Source organism: Dipodomys ordii, unplaced genomic scaffold (assembly GCF_000151885.1).
Source record: "Dipodomys ordii isolate 6190 unplaced genomic scaffold, Dord_2.0 Scaffold5, whole genome shotgun sequence".
In the NCBI taxonomy this organism is placed as follows: domain Eukaryota; kingdom Metazoa; phylum Chordata; class Mammalia; order Rodentia; family Heteromyidae; genus Dipodomys; species Dipodomys ordii.
This window is the reverse complement of record NW_012267221.1, coordinates 38,021,077-38,045,009: the sequence shown is the minus strand read 5'-3', so window position 1 is coordinate 38,045,009 and position 23,933 is coordinate 38,021,077. Positions and strand designations below refer to the sequence as shown.

Below are 23,933 nucleotides of genomic sequence, written 5' to 3'. Positions count from 1 at the left end.
CCAGCATCTGTTGTTATTAGAGTTCTTGATTATAGCCATTCTAACTGGGGTGAGGTGGTATCTCAATGTTGTTTTGATTTGCATTTCTTTTATTTTTTTTCTTTCAGGTGATTGTTTCTAACACATTTATAAGATTATTTGTTTGTTGCTTTGTATGTTCCTCCCCCCATGGTATAACCCCTGCTTTCACTGTATTTGATGTTGTTATAATTTATGGAGGGGAAGGGAAAAAACAAATCATTTAAATAGGAATAGAGGTGGACCCATTGCAACAATGAGACGTACAAGTCGTTATGTCAAAAACTTTGGTAGGGGTGGGGAAGGGTTTGGGGGGGTAGGGGGAGGATGGAAACAAAGGAGGAGGTTACAATGCTTGATAAGAAATGTGCTCATTATCTTGCCCATGTAATTGTAACCCCTCTGTATAGTATTTTCACAATAAAAAAAAGACTCCACATAGAGCTCCCCTATGACCCACAATCTCACTTTTGGGCATTTACCCAAATGATCACTAATAAGACCATACTAAAGCTACCAGCACAACTATGTTTATTGCACCATTATTTACCATAGCTAAGATGTAGAGCCAGATGCCCACAATGCATTTTAATAAAGCAGACACCTAAGAACTTTTAGCCAAACCCTATCCCTCTTCACTGGTCACCCATGCCTGTTACCTGGATTTCTGGCTTACTCGATAGTTATTTATTTTCAATTGGAACAATGCCATAGCTTCCACTAAGACAACAGTTCTATGTAGCCAACAATTCTGTGTCCTGAGAGAGAGGTATTTACAATCACACATTTTTAGCATTCAGAGATAATTCAAGATAATTCAAGTACTTTCTAAGTATAAATCACCAAGCAAAAGCTCTTACCACCCTAGTGTTTGCCTACAAAAAATATTTTATTACTGAAATATGCTACATGGCCAAAATGTTTTTGATAAAGAGATGGGAAGTATTCGGATACAGTATCATTTCTATAAGAGAACCTAAGTTTTCATGTGAATATGAAAAAGAATCACAGCAAAGTGATTAATAAATAATTTATAGAAACCCATGATGTGGATGTTTATTAGCTCAAAAATACAGACAGATTGAGAGGAAATGGTTTTATATTGCTGCGATAAGGATTTAAATTATCTGGGAAAAAGAATTTCCTTACAAATATCAGACTAGGTTCCCAAAATCATCTTGGAATTTCCTCCTCTAGAGCTTTCAAATTAGTATAACTTCCTTTGAAGACAAGGTGAGAAGTTCTTGTTGTTGTCTTCAGCTTTGAGGGTATTTGTTTGAAACACAGGATAAGGTTCACAGAGACTCAATAGCTATGAGCATAGAATCAGATAAAATAAAGTTTTATGAAATGAAATCCAAGAAATGGAGTCAAAAGATTTCTGTTTTTGTTGTTAATGTATCTGTTGTCCTTCTATTTGTCTTGTTAGTTTGTTTGTCTTTGGACGGGTAGGGGAGAGAATTCAGAAAGGGCAGGACAAGGGTGAACAGGTGCATCAGTGGTACTCACTGGACCACTCACTGGACCCTATGTCCAGTGAGAGGGGACTGTACAACTTGTGGCTTGGCACAGGAGGGAGGAACTGGTAGAAAGGGAGGGAAGGGGTGACATGATCCCAAAAGAAATGTACTCATCACTTGACTTACGGAACTGTCACTCCTCTGTCCATCACCTCTACAATAATAATAAAATATATCTTAAAAAAGAAAGAACAAGTCATATAACTTCTTGATGTCCATTTATCATAATACTTCAAATATCAAATTCATAAAATAGATTTCAAAATTAATGATTTTAAAATAAGGCCAATTAAACTGAAACATATGACCAAAGTAATCTTAAGCCTCTCCTTCACAAGAGAGAAATAGTTTTCTTATACTTTTTCCATGGAAAAGAGAGAAACTGGGGAGGAGAAGGGAAAAGACCTGCAAGAAGGGGAAGGAAGAGTCTATTCTGTCAGCAGGCTCATCTCCCTCAGAGCCTTAAGACTTCCTCAAGCATCAATTGGTCATTAAAAAGAAAAAAAAGTGTAATACCCACCCACTTCCTTAAAGTATTGTTCTTTCAAGGTCTTACACTATCTTGAGATATCATACAAGAAAAAGATTGCATTATAAGAAAAGCACTACTACTAAATTGTGCTTTTAATTTAAAGCTTTTTGGCATAGTTCCTGTTTGCTTTAATGTTCCAAAATGAGAAAAGCAAAGCTAAAGGTTATTGTGATGTTAAGGGATTTCCTGAGGCTGAAAAGGGACAACTTCAAACTTCATTAAGTATTGCCTTGTATTGTCTTCTAATTGCTTCTTGTACGTAAATCTTGCTTTTCCCAAAACACTCAGAGCGTCTCCAGGATGAAGACCTTGATTTATACTTCTTTCATATTGTCTAATAGTCTAAATCTGCGCTGAGCATGTAGCAATTTACTTAAAACAGTTGATTACTGGGGCTATGAAGGTGGCTCAGTAGTAGAGTGCTTGCCTCGTACGCATGAGGCCCTGGGTTCGATTCCTCAGCACCACATGAGCAGAAAATGCCAGAAGTGGCACTGTGGCTTAAGTGGTAGAGCACTAGCCTTGAGCTGAAGAGCTGAGAGACAGCATCCAGGCCCAGAGCTCAGGCCCCACAACTGACAAAAAAAGAGTTGATTATCTGCAAGTGAAAGTAAAACACCCCTATATATTTCCCCAAGGTAAAGCACATTGTATTCTGTGAATGAACAATGTAGAAAGACACCATAGCTGGGTACCAGTGGCTCATGCCTGTAATCCTAGCTACTCAAGAGGCTGAGATATGAGGATCATAGTTCAAAGCCAGCCCGGGCAGGTAAGTCTGTGAGACTCTTATCTCCAATAAACCACCAGAGAACTGGAAGTGGCATTGTGGCTAAAGTGGTAGAATACTCTCCTTGAGCTGAAGAGCTGAGGGACAGTGCCCAAACCCAGAGTTCAAGCCCCACAACCAACCAAAATATATATATATATACAACAGAAAATATCTTAGTTTTGAATACGGCATAGCATATGCAGTGCAGGATAGCAACACTCTTTTTGTGAGTGGCAGTATTAGGGCTTGAACTCAGGTCCTGGGAGCTGTTTTACTCAAGGCTGATACTCTACCATGTGTGCCACCGTTCCACTTTCACTTGCAGGTTTTTGGTGGTTACTTGAGATAAGATTGTTTTCTAGACTTTCCTGCCCAGGCCTGCTATGCTTCTCAGATCTCAGCCTCCTGAGATTTTGGGTGCTAGAATTGTAAGAGTGAGCCAGCAGCACTAGGCTAGCAACACTTTTTTTTTAGAATATTAAGTAATACTACCATCAAAGCCAAGAGACTGAACTAGAGAGCTACATTGGAAAGAGTTTTTATTCATTTATATATTTAATACATATGCTGTTTTCCATGTTCCAGGAACTGGTCCAATAATTTCATAAACAGTAACTCATTTAATCCTCAGAACTCATAATAATAAAGACAACAATTATCTTTATTTTATAATAAGAACCAGGAGCTTAGAAAGGAAAAAAGCAAGTTGTCTCTGATAGAAATTGAACCTGGGAAGTCTGGCTTCAAAGTTCATGATCTTAACTATTGTTCTAGTTATCAAGGAAAGAAAGACATAGTAAAAAAGCAAGAAGAGTTGCCACATTTAACTAATTGTCAATGGTTTCCATTTCTATGTCCAAAGACAGCTTTTGTTATCTCCTAAGAGAAATATGGCTAAAAAAAATTGCAGTCAGCCAGGTACCTCATGCCTATAGTCCTAGCTACTCAGGAGGCTGAGAACTGAAGATCACAGTTCAAAGGCAGCCTCAGCAGGAAAATCCATAAGACTCTTAAGTGGTAGAGCACCAACCTTGAGGAAAAAAGCTCAGGGACAGCACTCAGGTCCTGAGTTTATTTCCCAGGACTGTCACAAAAACAAACAAAATAAAGTACTCATTAGTGGAGCCAGAAAAAAATGGGAATGTCCTCTTCAGTCTCTTAAGGCTTGCTGAAATGGATTGACAGTACATAGAAATTACATAAGAAAAAAGGAATAACAATTAATATGTAGATTGAGAGAAATTATAGCACAGAAAAATATATCAAGAGCATCTTTATCTACTTGCTCAATATGATTTAGAAACATGTATAGGGTAGGGAAAATGAAAAAATTGACCATTTCCAGGAGAATAACAATTAATTTTAGTAGAACTCCATTATCTTGTAATATATAACAGCATAATAGCCTGGGACAAAGTCCATTGGGCCCAAAGGACATTAGAATGTAATACCAATGGTGTGAAACAGAGGTACATCCAGGTGTGTTGACAGATTTTAGTCTTTCTTCCCACTCAATATGAATTTAGTCTTTACTGGCTAAGGAATTTTCAGCAACAAGACTGAAGGCAAATGTCCTTATTGGATTTTAAGTATGGGTTTAGTATCAAAGGTGAGAACCTAGTCAGAATCAAGATCTTTCAAGAAACAATACCTCAAGCCTGGAGCTAAAAAGACCTTAGAACCTAGTTGGAATCAAGGTCTTTTTGGCTTTCCCTCATTTTCTTTCTGATCATATTGATAGTCTCATACCTTTCTAAGACTGCCTCCTGATCATGAGACAACTCAAGTTTTGCAAGTTTTTTTTTCTTAAATTTTGACCCAGGGATCCAAAGTAAAAGATATATGGAATAGCCAACACTGCCATAGTAGTAAGAACAGAATGCCCAAATTATTATATGGACATCAGTGGAAAAGGGCAACAAGGAGCCCATGACCTGTCCCTTGTTTTGGAAATCATACTGAAGAATTAAAAAGACTTTTCTCTGTGGTTCAGAATGGTAAAAACATAAAGACTGTGCCCAGGGCCCTAGCCAGTAATAAAGTAAGCATGGTCCTGGAGTGATCTCTGAGTTTATGTGACTTAAATTTCAGAGTGAACAACAGGCAGATGTTCAGCTGAAGGACAGCAATTCCTCACTGTACCCTGCCATGTCCTTACATGCCCAAACCACAGTAGAGATCATCTCTCCCTCTATGTACCACAACAGTGTGTCAGTACCCTGTATCTCTCTACCTGCCTAAGGGGAGAAAAGCAAACACTCATCCTTGCATCCCCAATGCCTAACACTTATTTCCCATTCAACAAGTGCTGCAGCCAAGAGATACCTCCTATTGCTGCACAGGTTCTTATTAACCATTATCACTTTGTTCAAAATCTTTCAGAACCCTGTTATGTGTCACTGTATTGAGTCCAAACCCACATACCTAATTTCTAATGCACTTCATGTTATGTGATGGATAGATTTCCCCAAGATAAGGACTCAAGTGGTTTTTCTTTCTTGCTATTGTTTCTAACATATTTATAAGGTGATTTTTTTGTTGCTTTGTATGTCCCTCCCCCACGGTATAGCCCCTGTTTTCACTGTATTTGATGTTGGTATAATTTGGGGAGGGGAAGGGAAAAAACAAAGTGTTTAAATAGGGATACAGGTGGACTCATTGTAACAATGAGATGTACAAGATGTTATGTTGAAAAACGAACTTTACAACTTTGGTGGGCGTGGGGGAGGGGTGCTGGGAGGGTAGGGATGGGAAGGGAAACTAAGGAGGAGGCAACAATGCTTGGTAAGAAATGAACTCATTACCTTGCTCATGTAATTGTAACCCCTCTGTGCAGTATTTTCACAATAAAAAACACTTATTAATTAAAAAAAGATATTGTACAAAGGAGTTACAGTTACATGAGTAAGGTAATGAGTACATTTCCTCTTGAGCATTGTTACCCCCTTCCCTTCTTTGTTTTTCCCCAAAGCCATCCCTTCCCTCCCAACTCCCCAACTCCTCCCTTCCCACCCCCCAAGTTGTAGAGTTCATTTTTAACATTATTATTATTATTATTATTCTTAAGTAGTTGTACAAAGAAGTTCCCATTCTACAAAACAGTATATGAGTACAAGATGTCTGACAACAATGTTACCCATCGCTCCTAATCCATCCCTTCTCTCACTTTTTTTAAATTGAGATTAGGTGATTATGTAAGTTTCACATATTTCACAGCATTGTGGAATAGTAATACTTAAAGTCACAAACACATTTTAACCTTCACAAGGTAAATTGTCTTTATCGTGGTCTAAAAAGTTTGTGAATTCTATGAGCTTTGACAATACAATTATTTCTTCCACATCAGGTGATGATTACATTTCTTTCCTTTTGCTTAGTGTAGGCTGTTCCCTCCTTCCCTCTTATTCCTCCCATCCCATCCCTGTCTTTGGGTTGCTTAGTTCTTTTTCTTCTATGTCCAGTGCAGCTGATGGGTCCCTTTGTTGTGTGTTATTCCATTTCCACTTATTCTGCGTCCTCCTCCTGGCTTCCCTCCATTGCATGCAACATAGTGTCTTGTACATCTCATTGTTACAATAGGTCTGCCTGTATTCTTATTTCAGTGTTTTGTTATTTCCCTTTCCCTCCCCAAATTAGAAAAAAACTGTATATACAAGAAACAAAAGCAGCAAAGATAAACTCTCTTATGTCTCTATCTTGGGGTTCATTTCGCTTAGTACCATCTTATATGGTCATATGTGGATAGCTTTTGGCCTTTTTTACTTGTCTGGTAAGGTTATCCTACACATATACTAGTTATTGCAAATAACGGAAACCATGGGACCTATGTGTCTTTGAGACTGGCTTACTTCATTTAGTGTAATTTTTTTCAAGTCTTTCCCTTTCCTAACAAATGGAGTGGAATCATTCTTCCTGATGGAGGCATAGAATTCCATATATATATATATATATATATATATATATATATATATATATCAGTTTCTTGGTCCATTCATCTACTGAGGGGCATCTGGGTTGGTAGAAGTCCTGCAGCTTTTGTTTCTACTCCCTTGTAATTCTGAAGTAACATAAAGAAATTTGGTTTTCCTAAGATAGATATCGGATAGAGTTTCTAGAAGCAAAAGACTGAGGAAAAAGAAGTCTTAGTATTGAGTTAGAGCAGTGGGACACCAGTCTTGTGAACGAGGCCATCTTGGATTCTACAGCTGGAATAAGCAGCCATAGCAGACATGACCTGGTCCAGCTGAGCCCCATCCAGCCAAGTATCAAATCATGAGGAAATACAATGACTCGTTAAGTCATTAAGTTTCAGGCTAGTCTGGTACACAGCAAAGGATTACTGGTATATTACATGTACTGTTCCATATTAATTTTTAAAAATAAATATGCTCACATGCTAACCATGAGCCCTCTCATTTCCCACCTCACCCCCATCCATCTAATGTCTTCATTCATCTTGCTGATTATAGAATATCCAACAATGCAATGCAAAATTGGTGTAAATCAATGCAAAATCAGGGCAAAGTGCTTAGAATGTGAAATCACCAATCTAGTAAAATGCATAGGAAATCATGAAGTTGATGAAGGTAATACTAAAGAAGCCCTTGAATCATGGGCAACTCCTCTGACAAATGAGACTCTGCAGCTGGAACAGTTAACATTTTGAAGGAGACGAAATCAACATGGATGATGGCACAATAAGTGCTTCAAAGGGGAATGATTTGAATGTCAAACTTTAAGAGAGGCTCTTGGAAAATTGATGAAGCCCTCCAATATTTTTGAAATAATGACACTCTATGATTTACCCACAGAAGTCAAATGTAAAAGGATATGATATCATCGTATCATATAATTTTGTTGGAAAATTATGCTTCTCAAAATCAACGCTTAATTCATCTTTTGTTTTATATATCTTTATAATAGCTAGGTTTTATTAAACCTAAGGTAAATTAATTTTAATAATTCTCCTATTTTAATTTAAAAAAGATAGTCTTATTCAAATCTTCTTCTCCCTCCTTAGTCCATGTTTCCAAAGTATTTTCCCTAAGTGGGTTTTGGGGAAGCTGATTATCTGAAGAAATTGTGAGCCTCTGTAACTGTCTTTACTTCATCTATTTAACTAGTAAGTATACTCAGCAAGGGTGGGTCTTGCATCATGCCTTGTAAATATCCACTGCATAAAGCATAAGACCGGTCTCGATAACTGTGACAACAACTGGCCTGCTGCAGATAGACTGGGTCACACATAAATGTTGCCACTGAAGAATAGCACCCTTCCTTTAATCACCTTTGACCCAGTATGAGCTGGTATTGTTCTCAAAAGTCTTCATAGAGGTCCTATTACAAACTTCCTGGTGAAAGCACTTTCAAAGGCATGTTGTGTCATTTTAAGAATAAGTCCCACATCCCAAAGTCCTGGCTAAGAAGGACCACATTCGAGCACAGGTGTACCACTTCACTCAGCAGGAATTTGGACATGTCAAACATTAGAACCACTCCAACTCAGCCTACTTGGTAGTCAGTCACACTTCTGGGTACATGTCAATAAACACCTTGCAAAGATGGGAGATCAGAGAAACTCTCTCAGCATAAATTCCAATTAGCTAAGACAAATCAACACACTGCCTTCTTAAAAGAAATTACTTAGGGTCTTTCTTTTGATCATCTCAAAAACAAAGAAAAAAATAAAACTATGCTATCAAAAAAAGTGTTCCCTCAGAAGAATTTCCATCTCTTATAAAATAATCCATAACATATATTACTTGTTTTAAGATCCCTGAAGTTCAGTCTCCTTCAATGTATATTTCATCCCCTTTTGCAAGAGTAATAAGAACTGGACTGTTTTCCCTGACATTATCTGATTTACTTCCCTTCCTTTGCAAAGGAGAAACTAAACATCACAAACTTGGCTTTTCCCCTCCCAGTAGAGTACCCTGTGTTCTGCAACCTATCAGTCAGTTCTGGGGCAAATGCAGACAATATTTTCCGTTACAACCACTTGTATCCAGGAAAAAAATAAATCAGACAACTCTGTAACATAGCAGCCAGAGAAAAGTTTACTAGCTTTAGCCAATTGGAAGCTCTGGAGCTCTGCCAAGTTAACATGTTTTTCTCCGCCTCTAGATGAAGTCATGATTGAAATATGGCATTGAACTTGTTTTAAAAAGGAAAGGGGAGTAAGGGTGGGGGGAACTAAACCTGCAGCAAAGTGCCCTGGACTGTGGAGAATGTGCTTAGGAAATGTGTGTGTGTGCTTCTGAACTCTGAGTGGCTCTCCCTTCTGTAACCTTCGCCTCCCACTGGGTGGAGTAGAGCCTTTAATAGCAGCTGGAATGCAGTTCCCCTGATCAGCTTGGCCAGTTGTTGCCTGGCTGAATCTCTGCCACTCCTGGAGAGTGAGTGGTGCTCAGAGCTCAAACCAGCAGAGACAACTTCTGTATCCTCACCACTGGCCCCCCTGCTCTCCACGCAAGAAGCTCCGGCACTGAAGCAACCATGGGAGAGGATGCCACACAAGCTGAAAAGTTCCAGCATACAAATGCTGACATGCTCCAGGAAAAGCCATCAAGCCCCAGCCCCATGCCTTCCTCAACGCCAAGCCCCAGCCTGAATCTAGGGAGCACAGACGAGGCCATCCGGGACAACTCCCAGGTGAATGCTGTCACAGTGCACACGCTCCTAGACAAGCTGGTGAACATGCTAGACACCGTGCAAGAGAACCAGCGTAAGATGGAGCAGCGGCAGATCAGCCTGGAGGGCTCGGTGAAGGGCATCCAGAACGACCTCACCAAGCTCTCCAAGTACCAGGCCTCCACCAGCAACACCGTGAGCAAGCTGCTGGAGAAGTCTCGCAAAGTCAGCGCCCACACGCGGGCTGTCAAGGAGCGCCTGGAGAGACAGTGCGCTCAGGTGAAGAGACTGGAAAACAACCATGCCCAGCTCCTGAGACGCAATCATTTCAAAGTGCTCATCTTCCAGGTCAGTGTCCCCCCTCTTCCTCCTCAGCCTTGCGGCTCGGACTCTTCTTCAACATTGATGATCTCAGTCCTCCCTGGCTCTCACAGCCAATTTCACATCTGTGCTGCCAGTCAGGGGTGGATAGCATGACATGCACACACACAAGGCTTTTTCTCTTTCCAGCCTGTAGCAGGCAAAGTGTGAAATCCACAGCCTGCAGTGGGAATTTCCCAGGTCACCTCAGCCCAAACCTGAGGTGTGTGCCTGTCCACTTAGTAGAATAGGATCATTAGTCAAGGAACATCTGGATGGCCTCCAGACAGATTGGGGAAAGGTGCAGGTGTTGTACCCATACCAGTCAAATTATTTGTCTTTTTGCATTAGGAACTTGGGGCTCTGGCTGTAGCTCTTAGCTGGACAGGGAAATTTAATTCAGTAGCTGCTTTGTCAACTCTTTGTAGACCTGAGGTAATCAAGTGATTTCTTTGGTTTGGTTTTTAACCATTTTTAACCATTAAACTATCTCTATTTACGGAGGCCACCAGGGTTGGGGGACTAACCAAATGGAGAACTGGTTCTGCTCAAGATGAACTAGCATTCTTCTCTTAAAGCACTTTGGGCAAAGCAATTCTGAGTTTTTTTCTAACAAACAAAACACTAAGAAAATGTAGGGCGTAACACTTTACCAACACACTAGATAAGTCTCTCACCACTCAGAGAGACCACAAACTGTTAAGCCAAAGAAAACCGAGTGTTATCAGTTGCTGTCCTAAAGGCTAGTCTTGAATATTTTCTCCTTCAAAAGGTTCCTGTAGAATAAAAAGCCCACTTAATTTTCTTAATGCATCAATGATGCAATTAATGTAGCAAGAGGCTACTTGGGGACAGGAGATTGCGTGGGGCTGTTGTTCTGCCAAGTGGTGGGCATTTGTGAATCCAAGGGCAGTCCTGCCTAGTGCTGGAAGCCCTTCCGCCCAGTGGCACCCAGCCAGCTGCAGAGCCCAGGAAGCTTTTCCATCCTGCCTTGGGGCTGACTCCTTGTGACCATGTGAATAGAAGAGGATTTCAAAGGCATGGCGGGGAGAGGCTGTAACCAACACTTTGATTGTGAAAGCGACACAGGGGCAGCCTTCATCTCCCAAGAGAAATTGAGAAATTGGGATTTTCAAATAAGGAAGCCTTCTTTTTCTAAATGAATCTACTCTGCCAAGTCAGAGCCTAAGCCTTCCTCTCCCCATAAAAGGGAAGACTCATCTTGCTGCTTTTTTGTCCACCCTAAATGGCACTTGAGTGTTAGAAAGGTTCAGACCATTGATACCCTCCTATATCTTGCGGGCCTTTGCAGCCAGCAAACCTTTTCAGTTTTTAATGTGAATGCTTTTTATGTACCTGATGAACTGAAAAAAGAGATATGGTAAGCCGTTTGAGTTCCCTACTTCATTAGCCTAAAAGTTATTAGGAACCTCAACTCTCAAGGCATTTCTAAATTAAATAATGTTCTCCAAACAAAAGCAAGCATGTACAGACCTGTTTAAACCTGAGTCACCAAAGGAAATATTCCTTCTTCCAGTGTGAATTGGGAAGATTATCTCTCATCTCATCCTGTGATTTAGGAGGGAGGGGAGTATTTATCTAGTAAAAGGAAAAATCACAATTTGTCAGGATTGGTTTTTGCTTTGTTTTGCCACAGATGTTCTACAGATATGGTGGTGGGGGGAGAGGGCAGAGACTGGGAAGATATGTGACTAGAAATTCAGAAAACTATGAATCTGACATTTTAGTGAAGGAAAAAACCCACACAACTGTTTGGGAACTTAAGGCACATGCTCTTGATGAGGGCCTGACATACTCACCTGTTTTGTTACATTGGATTGACAGGTGTGAAATTGCTGCCAAAAATGGTAGGAATTCTTCACTTAGTGAAAAAAGGCTGAAACAAAGGTACTGAAGACCAAAATTGAAGCTAAAAGAAGCTAAGGCAATGTGCTCGGCCTCCATTCTGATGCTAGCTAGCATCCCTCCAGAGATAAGAAACAAGGAGCACCCAGTTTCTTTAACAGTGGAATAACTTTTCTGAGCCTAAAGTATATTGGAAATTCCGATTCTTAAAATACTATAAAAATAGTTGGGGGGCAGGGAAGTTGGCTCAGTGGTACAGCGTTTGCCTTGCATGCCTGAGGCCCTGGGTTCGATTCCTCAGCACCACATAAGCAAAAAGAAAAAAGCCGGAAGTGGCACTATGGCTCAAGTGGTAGAGCGCTAGCCTTGCGCTAAAGAGCTGAGGGACAGCGCCCAGGCCCAGAGTTCTGGCCCCACAACTGGACCCCCCCCCAAAAAAAGTTGGGGAAACAAATGCAAATTTTGTCCTCATATTGTCCTGACTTTGTGCTTTCATAAAGCAGGAATTTCAATCAGGTCATAATTGCAGAAATGATAAAGAAATAATCAGTTATGTTAAAGAGTCATCCAATATAGTGATTGAAAAGATAAATGTAGGAATCATACAGAATGCTGGTTCAAATCCTAGCGCTATCACTTTTCAACTGCATGATCTTGGATACCATTTCTATCTTATTCTTATCTGTTTCTTCATGAACACACTGGAAAATATTAATACACATTTAAAAATCTAAATTCCTTTAATGCCCTGTGCACACAGCTGAGGCTCTTTCTGTGTATTTTCTCTTGTATTCCCAACTTACAGATCGGGATGCTTCGATTCAGTTTATATAGCTCATCTGAAGTTGTTTAGTAAAGAAGCAGTGAAATTAGAATTCAAGCTCATGTTTAATTGGTCCCAGGACATATCTTCTTAACCACTAATGCTTCCTTCCTCATATCTCTCTCATATACTGAAGGATAGAGCAAATAACCTATTTAGAATGGTTAGCTCAGACTGACACGATGTAAATGCTCAGTGCATAGAAGCTATTACTGAGTGGGTCTGAAAGGCATTTATTTGCTCAGAGAGACGGCCATGCTTTTACTTAGTTAGAAATGTGGCTTTTGAGCCAAAACTGACTCCACCCTTCTCAGGATCTTCAAGCAGCATACTTATGTTTTTAAGTTAAAAATTATTAATACATAAACAGATACACAAACTGCCACCACCAATCAGGTACCAACTGTCATGTCAAAATCAACATCATGTTACAACTCCATGAAAGAAAAGGACTCTACCCAAAAGACTATTCTAATTGGCCCATCTAGTAGCAGGACATTCTTCAGCATGTGGCAGTAGTCTTAGACCTATATAGGGAATATGGAGGGCAGATGCATTCTGGGTACCAATTTGTGCAAGTAATTTGTCATTTTCAGTCCACTTGAACCTTACTTTCCCTTACTAAAACCATTTATTTTCTAGCTAAAGACAAAAAATGTGTGAAAATAAAAAGAAGGTGAGAAAAAAGCTGACAGGTGAATTTAGTAGTATAGTGTTAAGATTACATTCTACTTTGTAAAATCCTATCACAGCCTCCAAATTTACAAGTGATTGATTGGTTGGTTGGTTGGTTTACTTGATGCTTACATATTTGCATTCTTTCATCCCAAACTTTGTTCTTAATCTTCCACCTGTAAAATATGTCCCTGGGCTGGGAAGGTGGCTCAGTGGTAGAGTGCTTGACTTGCATGCATGAAGCCCTGGGTTCGATTCCTCAGCACCACACAAAGCAGAAAAAGCCACACGTGGTGCTGTGACTCTAGTGGTAGAGCATTAGCCTTGCGCTGAAATAGCTGAGGGACAGTGCCCAGGCCCAGAGTTGAGGCTCCATAACCAACAAAAAAGAAGAAAGTAAAAAAGAAAAAAAAGTCCCTTATTCATTGAAGTTTGTACTAAACTTCACTACATTGTAAAGCATGTAATTCTTCAGTACTTGCTTCATATTGTAGCCAGTAGTATCTAAAAGCAGAGGAACATTTATCTCTCGTTGATCAACAAAATAAAAATTCAAGCTCTGGTTAAACTCAGCAGCTTTCCTTTTAAACAGTGCTGTAATCGCTTTAAGAACAATGTTTGAATTCAAAATACTGTGACCAAAACACTGTGTCCAAGTATAAATGATATAACACTCACAGGAAATGTTCATCAAAGGGGGAATGCTAAAGAAATACAAAGATTAATGCTTTGCTGTAAGCATGACTTTTACTGAAAATAAAGCATACAGAAAATCAGTAAATTCAGTTAGAGGGAATTTTCTTTGCTGGTGGAAGAGGCTAGAATTCCAAAAGTAACTGGCTCTGGAGGTGTTGTATCTACTTAAGTTTCTAGTAAAGATCATGTGAAAAAGCAGTTTGGGAATAATTTCAAATCCAAGCAACAAAATGAGAATACTCATGACCAGCTTACACTTTCATCCACATAAAATTGTGAAATTGGGTGAAAAAAGTAGAGGTTAGATATTTCTAGTGGATATGTTTCTGGAGAAAGAAGCCTATAAATGTGCTTAAATATTCATCTTTTGGGTTCCTTTGATGAGACCAGAATTTTAGAAAGTGCTAAAAGTGTCTTGTGATTTTTTTGTTTCTTTTGTATGATAGTAAAAGTGAAATATCTTCAGACTGCTTCACAGTTGACTCTTTACACACTGTTCATCATTCAAAGCCACTAAACACTGTTCAGTTAGCACAGACTTGGGAAATGGCAATATAGATAATCAAAGATGCTTTCACATGACACTATGCCATGTTTGTATCACATTGATTAACACTCCATAATGGGGTATTGCTTTTGATGTGTAACTTATACAGTGCCTTTTTAGTTTTTTCAAGAGGAACAAAATGCTAGTTCTGATATTATTTGTCCTAATTGAATGCCAGCACTTCCCTAGGCACGATTCAATAAATAACTGATTATTGTTGCTATTTCTTTGGGAAAAAAATCACTACATTCTCTCCTATAGAGAGATTAAAACACTAGACCTTTCGTCAGACAAATTCCTTCCGCATAAAGCCTACCTTTCCATTGTTTCATAATCTGTATCTTATTGAACTGAACAAATGAAAAATGTGTTTTAGGAGAACTCAGGTCCCATAGTTTTAAGTGTTGTGGGAGAACACACATTTGGCATTACTGAATCATTTCTGCCATTTTTAATTATGTTTTGTGCAGTTAATGTCACACACTCAACTATATTAGACCTGAAAAAAACCTTAATAATAATTTAGTTTATTTTACATCAAAGAAGCAGAGGCTCAGAGAAGCAAAATGACTGGCAAGGTTTCATATTAATAATAGAAATTTTGCAGAATAGAATTGCGAAATGAGTACTCACAAACACAACAATCCCACTGTGGTAAAGTTCATGTTTACTGGGTTTTCTGTGTATGCTTTTAAATAATTCAGCATGATTTGTGTTTTGGTCTCGTTTTGTTTTTTATGTGTAACAAAGAATACCTAACCAGTGTGATCTTTAAAAAAAAAATTGAACCCTTGATAACACTGAAAAATAATGAAACTTTTAAATCCACCAGAATGTGAAAGACTGTTCAGGGATTATAACTAATGCATTTTATTCTTATGACTTGCTGATTCCACCAGCAGCTGCCCTAGGGGTGCAGTTCTAATCAATGGTTTATCCACTTGGCAATCTATACCTCAGAAACACAAATTGGAAAAAAACATCGATGTGTAAAGGAGACCTATAAATCAGAATGTCAGGTGGGCATAGTTCCATTTTAATAACTAGTATTTAGAGATTATTGGATAAAATATTCCATGGGCACAAATTTATGGCCTTCATATCCCTCCAGGATGCTACCACATCCCTGCAGGAATAGGACATTCTTTGCTATTTTTGTCTAACAACAGGAATGATAAGTTTGTGGCAGGAAAACAAGCTGCTGGTGTCTCTCTCCATATTCAAGCTTTTTAAATGACTTAAGGCTGATTTCCTTTTCTCACAGACATGAGATCTTTCTACTTTTAAGTGTGCAAATGTATATGTGTGCAGAGAAGATGTGTGCGCGATCACATGCTTCCTCCCAAGAAGCACCCAGTATGTCGGCAAGTTTCACTGCATTGATATTTCCATGCACAACTGGGACTGTTAGTTCACCGGAATCAATATAAATAGCAAACAAGCTGAAGTACAAGGAAAAATGTTACTTCTTGCGAGTTCTTTCTATTCCTTTCTCTTTTATGCCCCAAGCAGATCGGTCATACATGTTTGAAGAGTGCCGCTTAGTTCTCCCGTCCCTTGAAAAATCTCCTAAGGGTCCTTGTGAAAGGTCAAAACCAGGAATACCTGCATCAGTAGAGGCTCAAGACCTTTCTGAGAACAAAAGACAAATAACCAGCTGCTCCTCTGGGTTTCTACCAGGAAGAGCTGCCCAACAAGGCATCCCACAGGGACTCATGCTGCCATTTCAAGGAACCACAAACCTTAAGTAGACAAATGGGTAACTAGAACAGGTAAACAGTGACAGAGTGTATACAAATCTCCGCCTTTGAAAGAGCAGTCACAAACATGATAGTAGTAAGCAGAAGGCAAATGTGTCCCCCCACCTTGAAATATCACATGCTTCTGTGAGGTGGGTGTGAGAGGACCACACACAAGAGTGTTCGTGCCAGTGGGACTGGCAGTTTGGGGAGAGGGCAGTTACACAAGATCCATTATCCGACGCTCAGTTCAAGTTTCCCCCACCACAACAGCTACTTCATAGTCATGTACCATGCATATGTCTTGCAAAAGAAGAGGGATTTTTGAAAAAGGCCAGTATTTTTCTACTTCCAAACACGCATTTGGTAACGTGTGCTTAGACATTCACAAAGCCCTATAGAAAAAGAAAGGCCTGGGCTGCAGAGTGCATGCCGTAAGATGCCACCAGACAAACACTGTCTAGTAGACAGAACCTAAAATACTGCCTGAGTTATTCAAAGGGTAGCAGAAATGTCTCCGTGAGCCAAGAGGACATCGCTCACTTGTTTCCAGTTGCATAAAGGCATGTCCAACTCATCCTGGATGATCTCTGTTCCTGCCGAGTTGATTTCCATACTTGGCATCAAAGTTTACAAAAAGAGTTCAATTGATTGTTTTCTCCTTCCCTCTGCCTCCCCTCATGCCCTTGTGTGGCCTGTATCTACCACAGATCACTCCTGACTCGCTTTCTAGTACATGTTCCTCAAAGCTGTCCTCAAAAGGTATGTGATGAGACACAAAAGAGTCTCAAGACCCTATGGTAATAATAAAAGTTCATATATAAGAAAACCTTTGTGAATTCTTTGAGAAGTACAGTTAATATACCTACCTGCAGTTTGGTTAAAGAAATGGAAGCTATCCCTTCTAATTCCTCTGAGAGATAATACTATACAAACTGTACTCTGGTAACCAAGGTTTAATTTTATAGTTTTCTGCCTGAATCTCTGCTTCTTCACTGACTGCTTCCTTCACTGAAGACTTTTAATAACATTTCACCGGACTTTTAGTTTCTTCCTTTCCTGTAAGCAACATCTGTCAAGGCTTCCAAACCTTTGTCCATCCCCAGAAGTTTTGCTTGAGTCCTAACTCCAGAGTCTTAAACACCAGAGTCCTAACTTTCCACCCATATCACTAATACTCATCCACTGAAAATTCATCCTCTCCTTTGAAAAGAGACCACGATTCCATCTAGGTTTCAAGTTCTGGTTTCTCTGGCAACACTGGCATTCAACAAACACAGGAACTAAGCCCATTCCTTTTAGTCCTCAAGCTTGCCCAGTAGATCATCAGTCCCCACTCTAAACACCTTCAGGGCTTCTTAGAAAGCTACTTTGTCACCAGTGTGTTCAGTTACCAATCAGGTGTTGAGCTTCAAGTGTTCAGACATCGTGGTAAACACTGCTTTTCTACTTTGTCTTTTATACTGTACCTGGCTTTCAAACTGGAAGGATGTAAAGAGAGCTTTGGGAAACAGAATATGTAATGTCTTCTAACAAGGAATCCAACAAGACTTTCTGCTTTTTATATCTACCCATGACTCTCTCCTTATCTTAATCAATTGATGGAAAGGATCAAGTATGAGTGAATAAGGATCCTATACAAGTGAATATAACAGAGATAAAGAGCTATGTGTCTTCAAAGAGTTATCATTATTATGATATCCAGTGATTAAGAATTATTACTCTTTTGAAAGTGTCTCTATAGTACTAAAACTTTGTTCATTTATTCTTTGTATTAAGAAGACAAAAAAATAAACAGTAAAAACTGGGCAAATGGCTTCCACCTATAATTTTAGCTACTCAGGAGACTAAGATCTGAGAATCATGGTTCTAAGTGAACACAAACCAATAGTCAAGGCTTTCATATCCAGTTAACCAGTAAGAAGCCAATCATAAAAATATGATTCAAGTGGTAAAGCACCAGCCTTGAGGGAACAAGCCAAGTAAGAGTGCAAGCCCCAGCCGGGCGCCAGTGGCTTACACCTGTAATCTTAGCTACTCAGGAGGCTGAGATCTGAGGATCTCGATTCAAAACCAGCCTAAGCAGGAAAGTCCATGAGACTCTTATTCCAATAAACCAGTAGAAAACCGGAAGTGGCACTGTGGCTCAAGTGGTAGCATGCTTGCCTTGAGCTGAAGAGCTCAAGGACAGTGCCCAAGCCCAGAGTTCAAGCCCCATGACTGACAAATAAATAACAACAACAAAAATAATAATAATAAAGAGTGCAAGCCCTGAGTTCAAGCCTCTGTGCCAGCACACAAGCTACCTTCACACACACACACACACACACACACACTAACATTCAGTCTCCAAATAATCTTTGTGCTTGTGATGGTCCTGGGATTTGAACTCAGAGCCTGGGCATGGTCCCTGAGCTCTTTCTGTTCAAGGATAGCACTCTACTGCTTGAGCCATAGCTCCACCTCTGACATTATTTTTTTTTGCTGGTTCATTGAAGATAACAGTCTCTGGAATTTCATGCCTGAACTGGTTTCAAACCATGATCTTCAGATCTCAAACTCTGATTAGTTAGGATTATAGGTGTGATTATAGGTGTGAGCCACTGGCACCAGACTTAGAGTATGTTTTTTATTATAAACCAATTTTATTGGTGATTTTACTAGATCAAAATTGCAAAAATGAGAAGGGAAGTTCTTCATGCTAGCATGGACTTTGTGTGAAGTTTAGAACCCAGCTAGACTTGAATTTTATCTATCTAAAAGGGAATTGAGTAGCTGAAATAAAATCAAGTCCCCTTGATTCCCTGTTTACAGTGGTGGAGCTTTGAGTCACCTTGGGTTCATCCAGAGTCCTGGTGGCCCTGGGAGCACATTTTGAAAGCTGCTAATCTACATGAAATCCTCTGGTTCATATTTGGAAGAAATGGAGACCCAAAGAGATTAAATTATTTGGTGAAGCTGTGCAGCCATTGATTACAGACAGAGACTTGGGCCTCGTGCCACAGGTTCCATCCTGGGCTGGATTTTTTTTCAAGCGAAAATGTGATAGGCCCTTGCTGATGAGCTCTCATTTTCTAATACTTGTAAAACAGTATAAACATTAGAAGGGTATGTGACCTAAGACTGTCTGGACCACACTCTCCTCTCTGAGTAATGCTGCAGCCCCATGCCCTTTGCCCTCTGGAGTGGAGTTCTCAGGCAGGGAGGAATACCACTGCCTGTGACAGAAGCTGAAGGAGAGGTATGTTCACAGTGGTGAGGAGGAGCAGCTTCCTGAGCCTCTCTCCTCACTCTGAATCAAATGTAGGCGCCCAAAGATTGCTGCCTGAAGATGCTCAGTTGGATAACAGAGTTTGGATGAGCTGTGCCTGAAAGCGTACTTTCCCTTGCTACTCCACAAGGGACCTCCGGATCTCAGCTCCCTTGCTAGCTTCTACCGAGGCTGTGGAGCCACCAGATCCCATGAGCAGGCCCCAGGAGGACTAACCTTTGCTTCTTTATTCTAAAATGGTGCTAGGCAATGAAAGAAATGTGTGTGTTACAGCAAATACTGTGGTTGACCAAACCTTTCCTTCTAACACCGCCTGAATCAAGATGTTAACGTGATACTCTGCACAGAGGATTTCTCACTTCTCTTCCCCTGGCCCTATTTCTATCTTCCAGCTTGACCTTCAGCACTCTTTTGCAGTGGAATTCTGTCAGGAGCTGAGCCCTCTGACCTTGAAGGAGGGAGGGAGGGAGGGGGAGAATGCACTGTATAATAACTCACTTTAGCTCCTTTATCTAGGCAGCTTCCTGGTGTATCTGAGTCGCAGCCCACTTCCCCCTGCCTGCCACTGATAGAGCCTGCGCCAGCTACCCTGATGACATTCCCAGTAGGCAGATCTTGGCCTTATCCAGCCTAAGGGGAATGGCTCTGACCAATTTAGAACAAATGCTTCTTATTGTAGAAAAACAAGCCACACACATTTCCTATCTACCATTTCCACCCCCTCCTCCCCCACCAGAGCCCAGACATGCACATTGAAGCTGGCCAGGACCATTTGTGAAGTCTACTATTAACACAAAAACCAACGTTGTCCATCTTTTTCTTTTTTTCTTCAGGAAGAAAATGAGATCCCTGCCAATGTGTTTGTAAAAGAGCCTGTTTCCAGCCCAGCGGAAGGAAAGGAGGAGCTCGCAGACGAAAACAAGTCCCTGGAAGAAACGCTGCACGCGGTGGACCTCTCCTCCGATGATGAATTGGATGAATTGGCCCATGAGGCGGCGGCGCTGGAAGACAGCGCAGAGGAGAAGACCGAAGAAAGTAGGGCAGAGAAAATCAAAAGATCCGGCCTCAGGAAGGTAGATAGCCTCAAGAAAGCATTTTCTCGCCAGAACATCGAGAAAAAGATGAACAAGCTAGGGACAAAGATCGTATCCGTAGAGAGGAGAGAGAAAATTAAGAAATCTCTCACTTCCAATCACCAGAAAACATCCTCAGGGAAAAGCTCCCCCTTCACTTTCGGGAGGAAGAAAGTCAGGGAAGGAGAAAGCCCGGTGGAAAATGACAGCAAGTCAGAAGACTTGGCAAGCAATGAGCAGTTACCAAATGACCACGAGGAGAGCTCATTTGCAGAGGGCCTTTCTGAAGCCTCGCTCCACAGCCCCCTGGCAGAGGGGAAGAACACAGGAGACCCCGAGAAGACGGCCTTGATGGGGAGTAAGTCAGGAACCGACAGCAACGTCAACTTGACCATTATGGAAGATGAAGAAGAGGAATCGGTGGCCTTGGAACAGGCACACAGGGTGCGCTATGAGGGGGGCTATTCTCTAGCTTCTGAGGAAGCAGAGCGGTCAGAGGAGGAACCCGTGCAGCCCGCTGTACTCCAGGTTAACCAGACCACCTGAGCGCAGAGACCATGAGCCCAGCCCAGCCCCTGCTTCCGTGCAAGGGGCAGCCATGGCCTAGAAATGAATTTCTCCCCAAGTCCAGCACTGCCCACTCACTCTCTCACCGACCAAGCAGCACCCTACACACAAGAATCAAGAGCACATCTGTCAGGGGCTCCACTTTAAATTTGCATTCGATGTTTCTATAGAGTTTATCCAAAATTACCAGGAAGGGGGGTGGGGGTGGGGGAAATGGAGCAGTTGGAAAGCACTGATCCCTTTGGCTTAGTAAGAAAATCTAGAGGACACTTAAGATAGTCATCCTGAAATGAAGTCATATATATATATATATATATATATATATATATACATACACACACACACAAACTTATGCTACTCCATTCACTTGCTGAATACTGTAAGTGAATTAGTGAACTTTTACAGTACTCTGTGAACTCTTATTCCCTATGTGTGAGCTATATAATATACATAAGTATGTAAGCTAAAGACATAACCATATATGTTAAGATTAACATTTTCAAAAAGTAGAAGAGAATGATTTCACTTAGTAGAAGCCATTGTTTTATTTCATAGAAATTAGAACATTATGATAAGTAATGATACAAGCTATTAATTGAGTAAAGTCCAGTCTATTAGAACAGAAAAGTAACATGCAAAAGTTGACAAATAGGAGAAAGGAGGAACAAAGAACGTCAGAGAATGAAGTCAAAAGGAAAATAATAAGTGCTTACAAGTGAAATATTTTCAATATTAAGCTTAAGCTTGCCTATGTTATTCTTTAAAGAATATAAAGAAGTTCATATATCCTAGACTAGCATGTTTTATCTCTAACATTTTTATTTTTAATGTTTTAAATGATTTTAATAGCATAGCATTTTATAGTGCTAAAGCTGCATTGTTCTTAATAAGTGCATCACAAAAGTTGTCTTTAAGTTCAAAAGAATGTTGTCTTTTTAACACTGGGATGAGCATAAATCTCAATTGATGTTTACTATCCTCTGCATTTTCCCAAATTTGAAATAACTTTACACTTCAAATAATTTGATACCTGCTTATAAAATCTTTAAAAATCTACATATTTGGGGAGGAAATAATGCCATTTTCTCTTTATTTGTGCATAATAGTAATTTCATCCCAAGTCATTTTATTTATGCATTAATTTCACAGAATATTAATGTTTTAAACTTTTAAGCATGCTAGTGTTTTATGTTGTATACACATTCATTCAGACAGGGTAATTTTTACTGCTGCCTAACATTATACTAAAATATTGCTTTATTTTTTTAATTACAAAATGCTGTTTTCTTAAATGACAGTTCAAGATAATGGACCCAGAAAGCAAATTCTCTAGCTGTAGTACAAACCATTGTATATAATCTTTCAAATAAAAGTAAGCCAAGATGACATTAACAAACTATGCTTTGTCTTTAACAAAAGGGAAACATCTTTAAAAAATATATTGATGGTATAATCTATTCGGCTATGTCCTTATTTTGCAATAATGTAACCCCAATTATTGGATTGTTGAACTAACAATGGCTGTTAAAGAAGATTAAATAAACCAAGAGATAAAACGTATATAACAATGTCAGTATTTTTGGCAGAACAATTTTACAACAAGCAAGAAAAATTGATTTTTAAACTCTCTTCCAGATATAGCAATAATGTTGATTGTTTCAGTCTTGATTTCCCCTACTAACTCTGCTTTCTTTTCTCCTGATCTCACTTAGAAATCCATCTCTCATTCTTCAATTTTCTTGACTTGACATCACCTTGCCAACTGTGGATACCATCTGAATTATGGTAGCAGCTTGATGAATTTGATAGTTCCATCTGCATTTCTATTATATCATATCTGACTTTATAATACCTTAAATAGTTCTGCAAACATGAATTTATTGAACAGCACAATCAGTTTATTCACTCAGAAATACCTTTGTCTTCTGCAGTACTGCACATTGGGTGGAAGACTTAATTTCACCATAAGCCCAAAGCTCTTTGGGCTGTTTAACCTTCAGGAGTGACTGTCATTTCTTGCAGCCAAGTCACTGGAGCTAATGTAATGTTTACATTCCCTTTTCAAAACCGCATTGTTTGTTTGTTCCTACAAACTAGCTGCTTTGCCAGTGGAAAACTGCATCTTTTTAACTTTCATTGACAATCACATTTATTCTATGTTCCACATCTGAAGCATTAAAATCCTAAGCAATAAAACTGAGAATTAGGCTAGATAATTGTTGGGAAACACATACTGCAGGGATTAGGGAGAGCAGCAGTTGTGGAGATGGAAGCTATTTATTTTGTATTATTGTTGAATTATTTGCAGATAGGGGAGATTACAAAGTCCCAAAATTAGATATGGCCTCCCCCGCACCCAGCTAGTAATCCAGACCTAGCTTTATATGCCTAGAGATCAAGAACTCAACTCATTTTCCCTAAAGATCAGTTAAACATTAATGAGGACTGAGATCCATATCTTTAAAATGCAATTCAGAAGTAAGACATGACATGGATCACAAATGGCACAGAAATACAGCAAAACTGTCATTTTTCTACAAGGTTTATTTTTGGGGGAATAGAGATAGATAGATAGATAGATTGATTGATTGATTGATTGATTTCAACAGGAATATTTTGTTCTTTCTACTTAGGAATCCAGTAGATAGCTAAATTGGTGGTTCTTTGTTTGCATGAAAATAAAAAGACCTGTGTTCAGATCAGGTCTATACAAACCAAAGACTTTAAAAGCTGTATTTACATTATGATAAAAACCTACTGCTTTTAACAGTGGCCATCCAGAAGAGCAAAGTTTGACCCTCATGTGCCCTATCAGGAAACCAGCCAGAGTGCCAGTGTAAGTAA

At 39.7% G+C, this 23,933-nt stretch overlaps 1 protein-coding gene across 1 annotated transcript; it reads left to right on the top strand.

Moving 5' to 3' along the window:
• The first annotated feature begins 9,190 nt into the window (after positions 1-9,190).
• Sdpr (serum deprivation response) lies at positions 9,191-21,180 on the top strand. Its single transcript, XM_013027047.1, has 2 exons — positions 9,191-9,820; positions 20,283-21,180. The coding sequence occupies exons 1-2, from the start codon at positions 9,338-9,340 to the stop codon at positions 21,066-21,068; spliced, it is 1,269 nt and encodes a 422-aa protein (XP_012882501.1). The 5' UTR covers positions 9,191-9,337; the 3' UTR covers positions 21,069-21,180.
• The last annotated feature ends 2,753 nt before the right edge of the window (positions 21,181-23,933 follow it).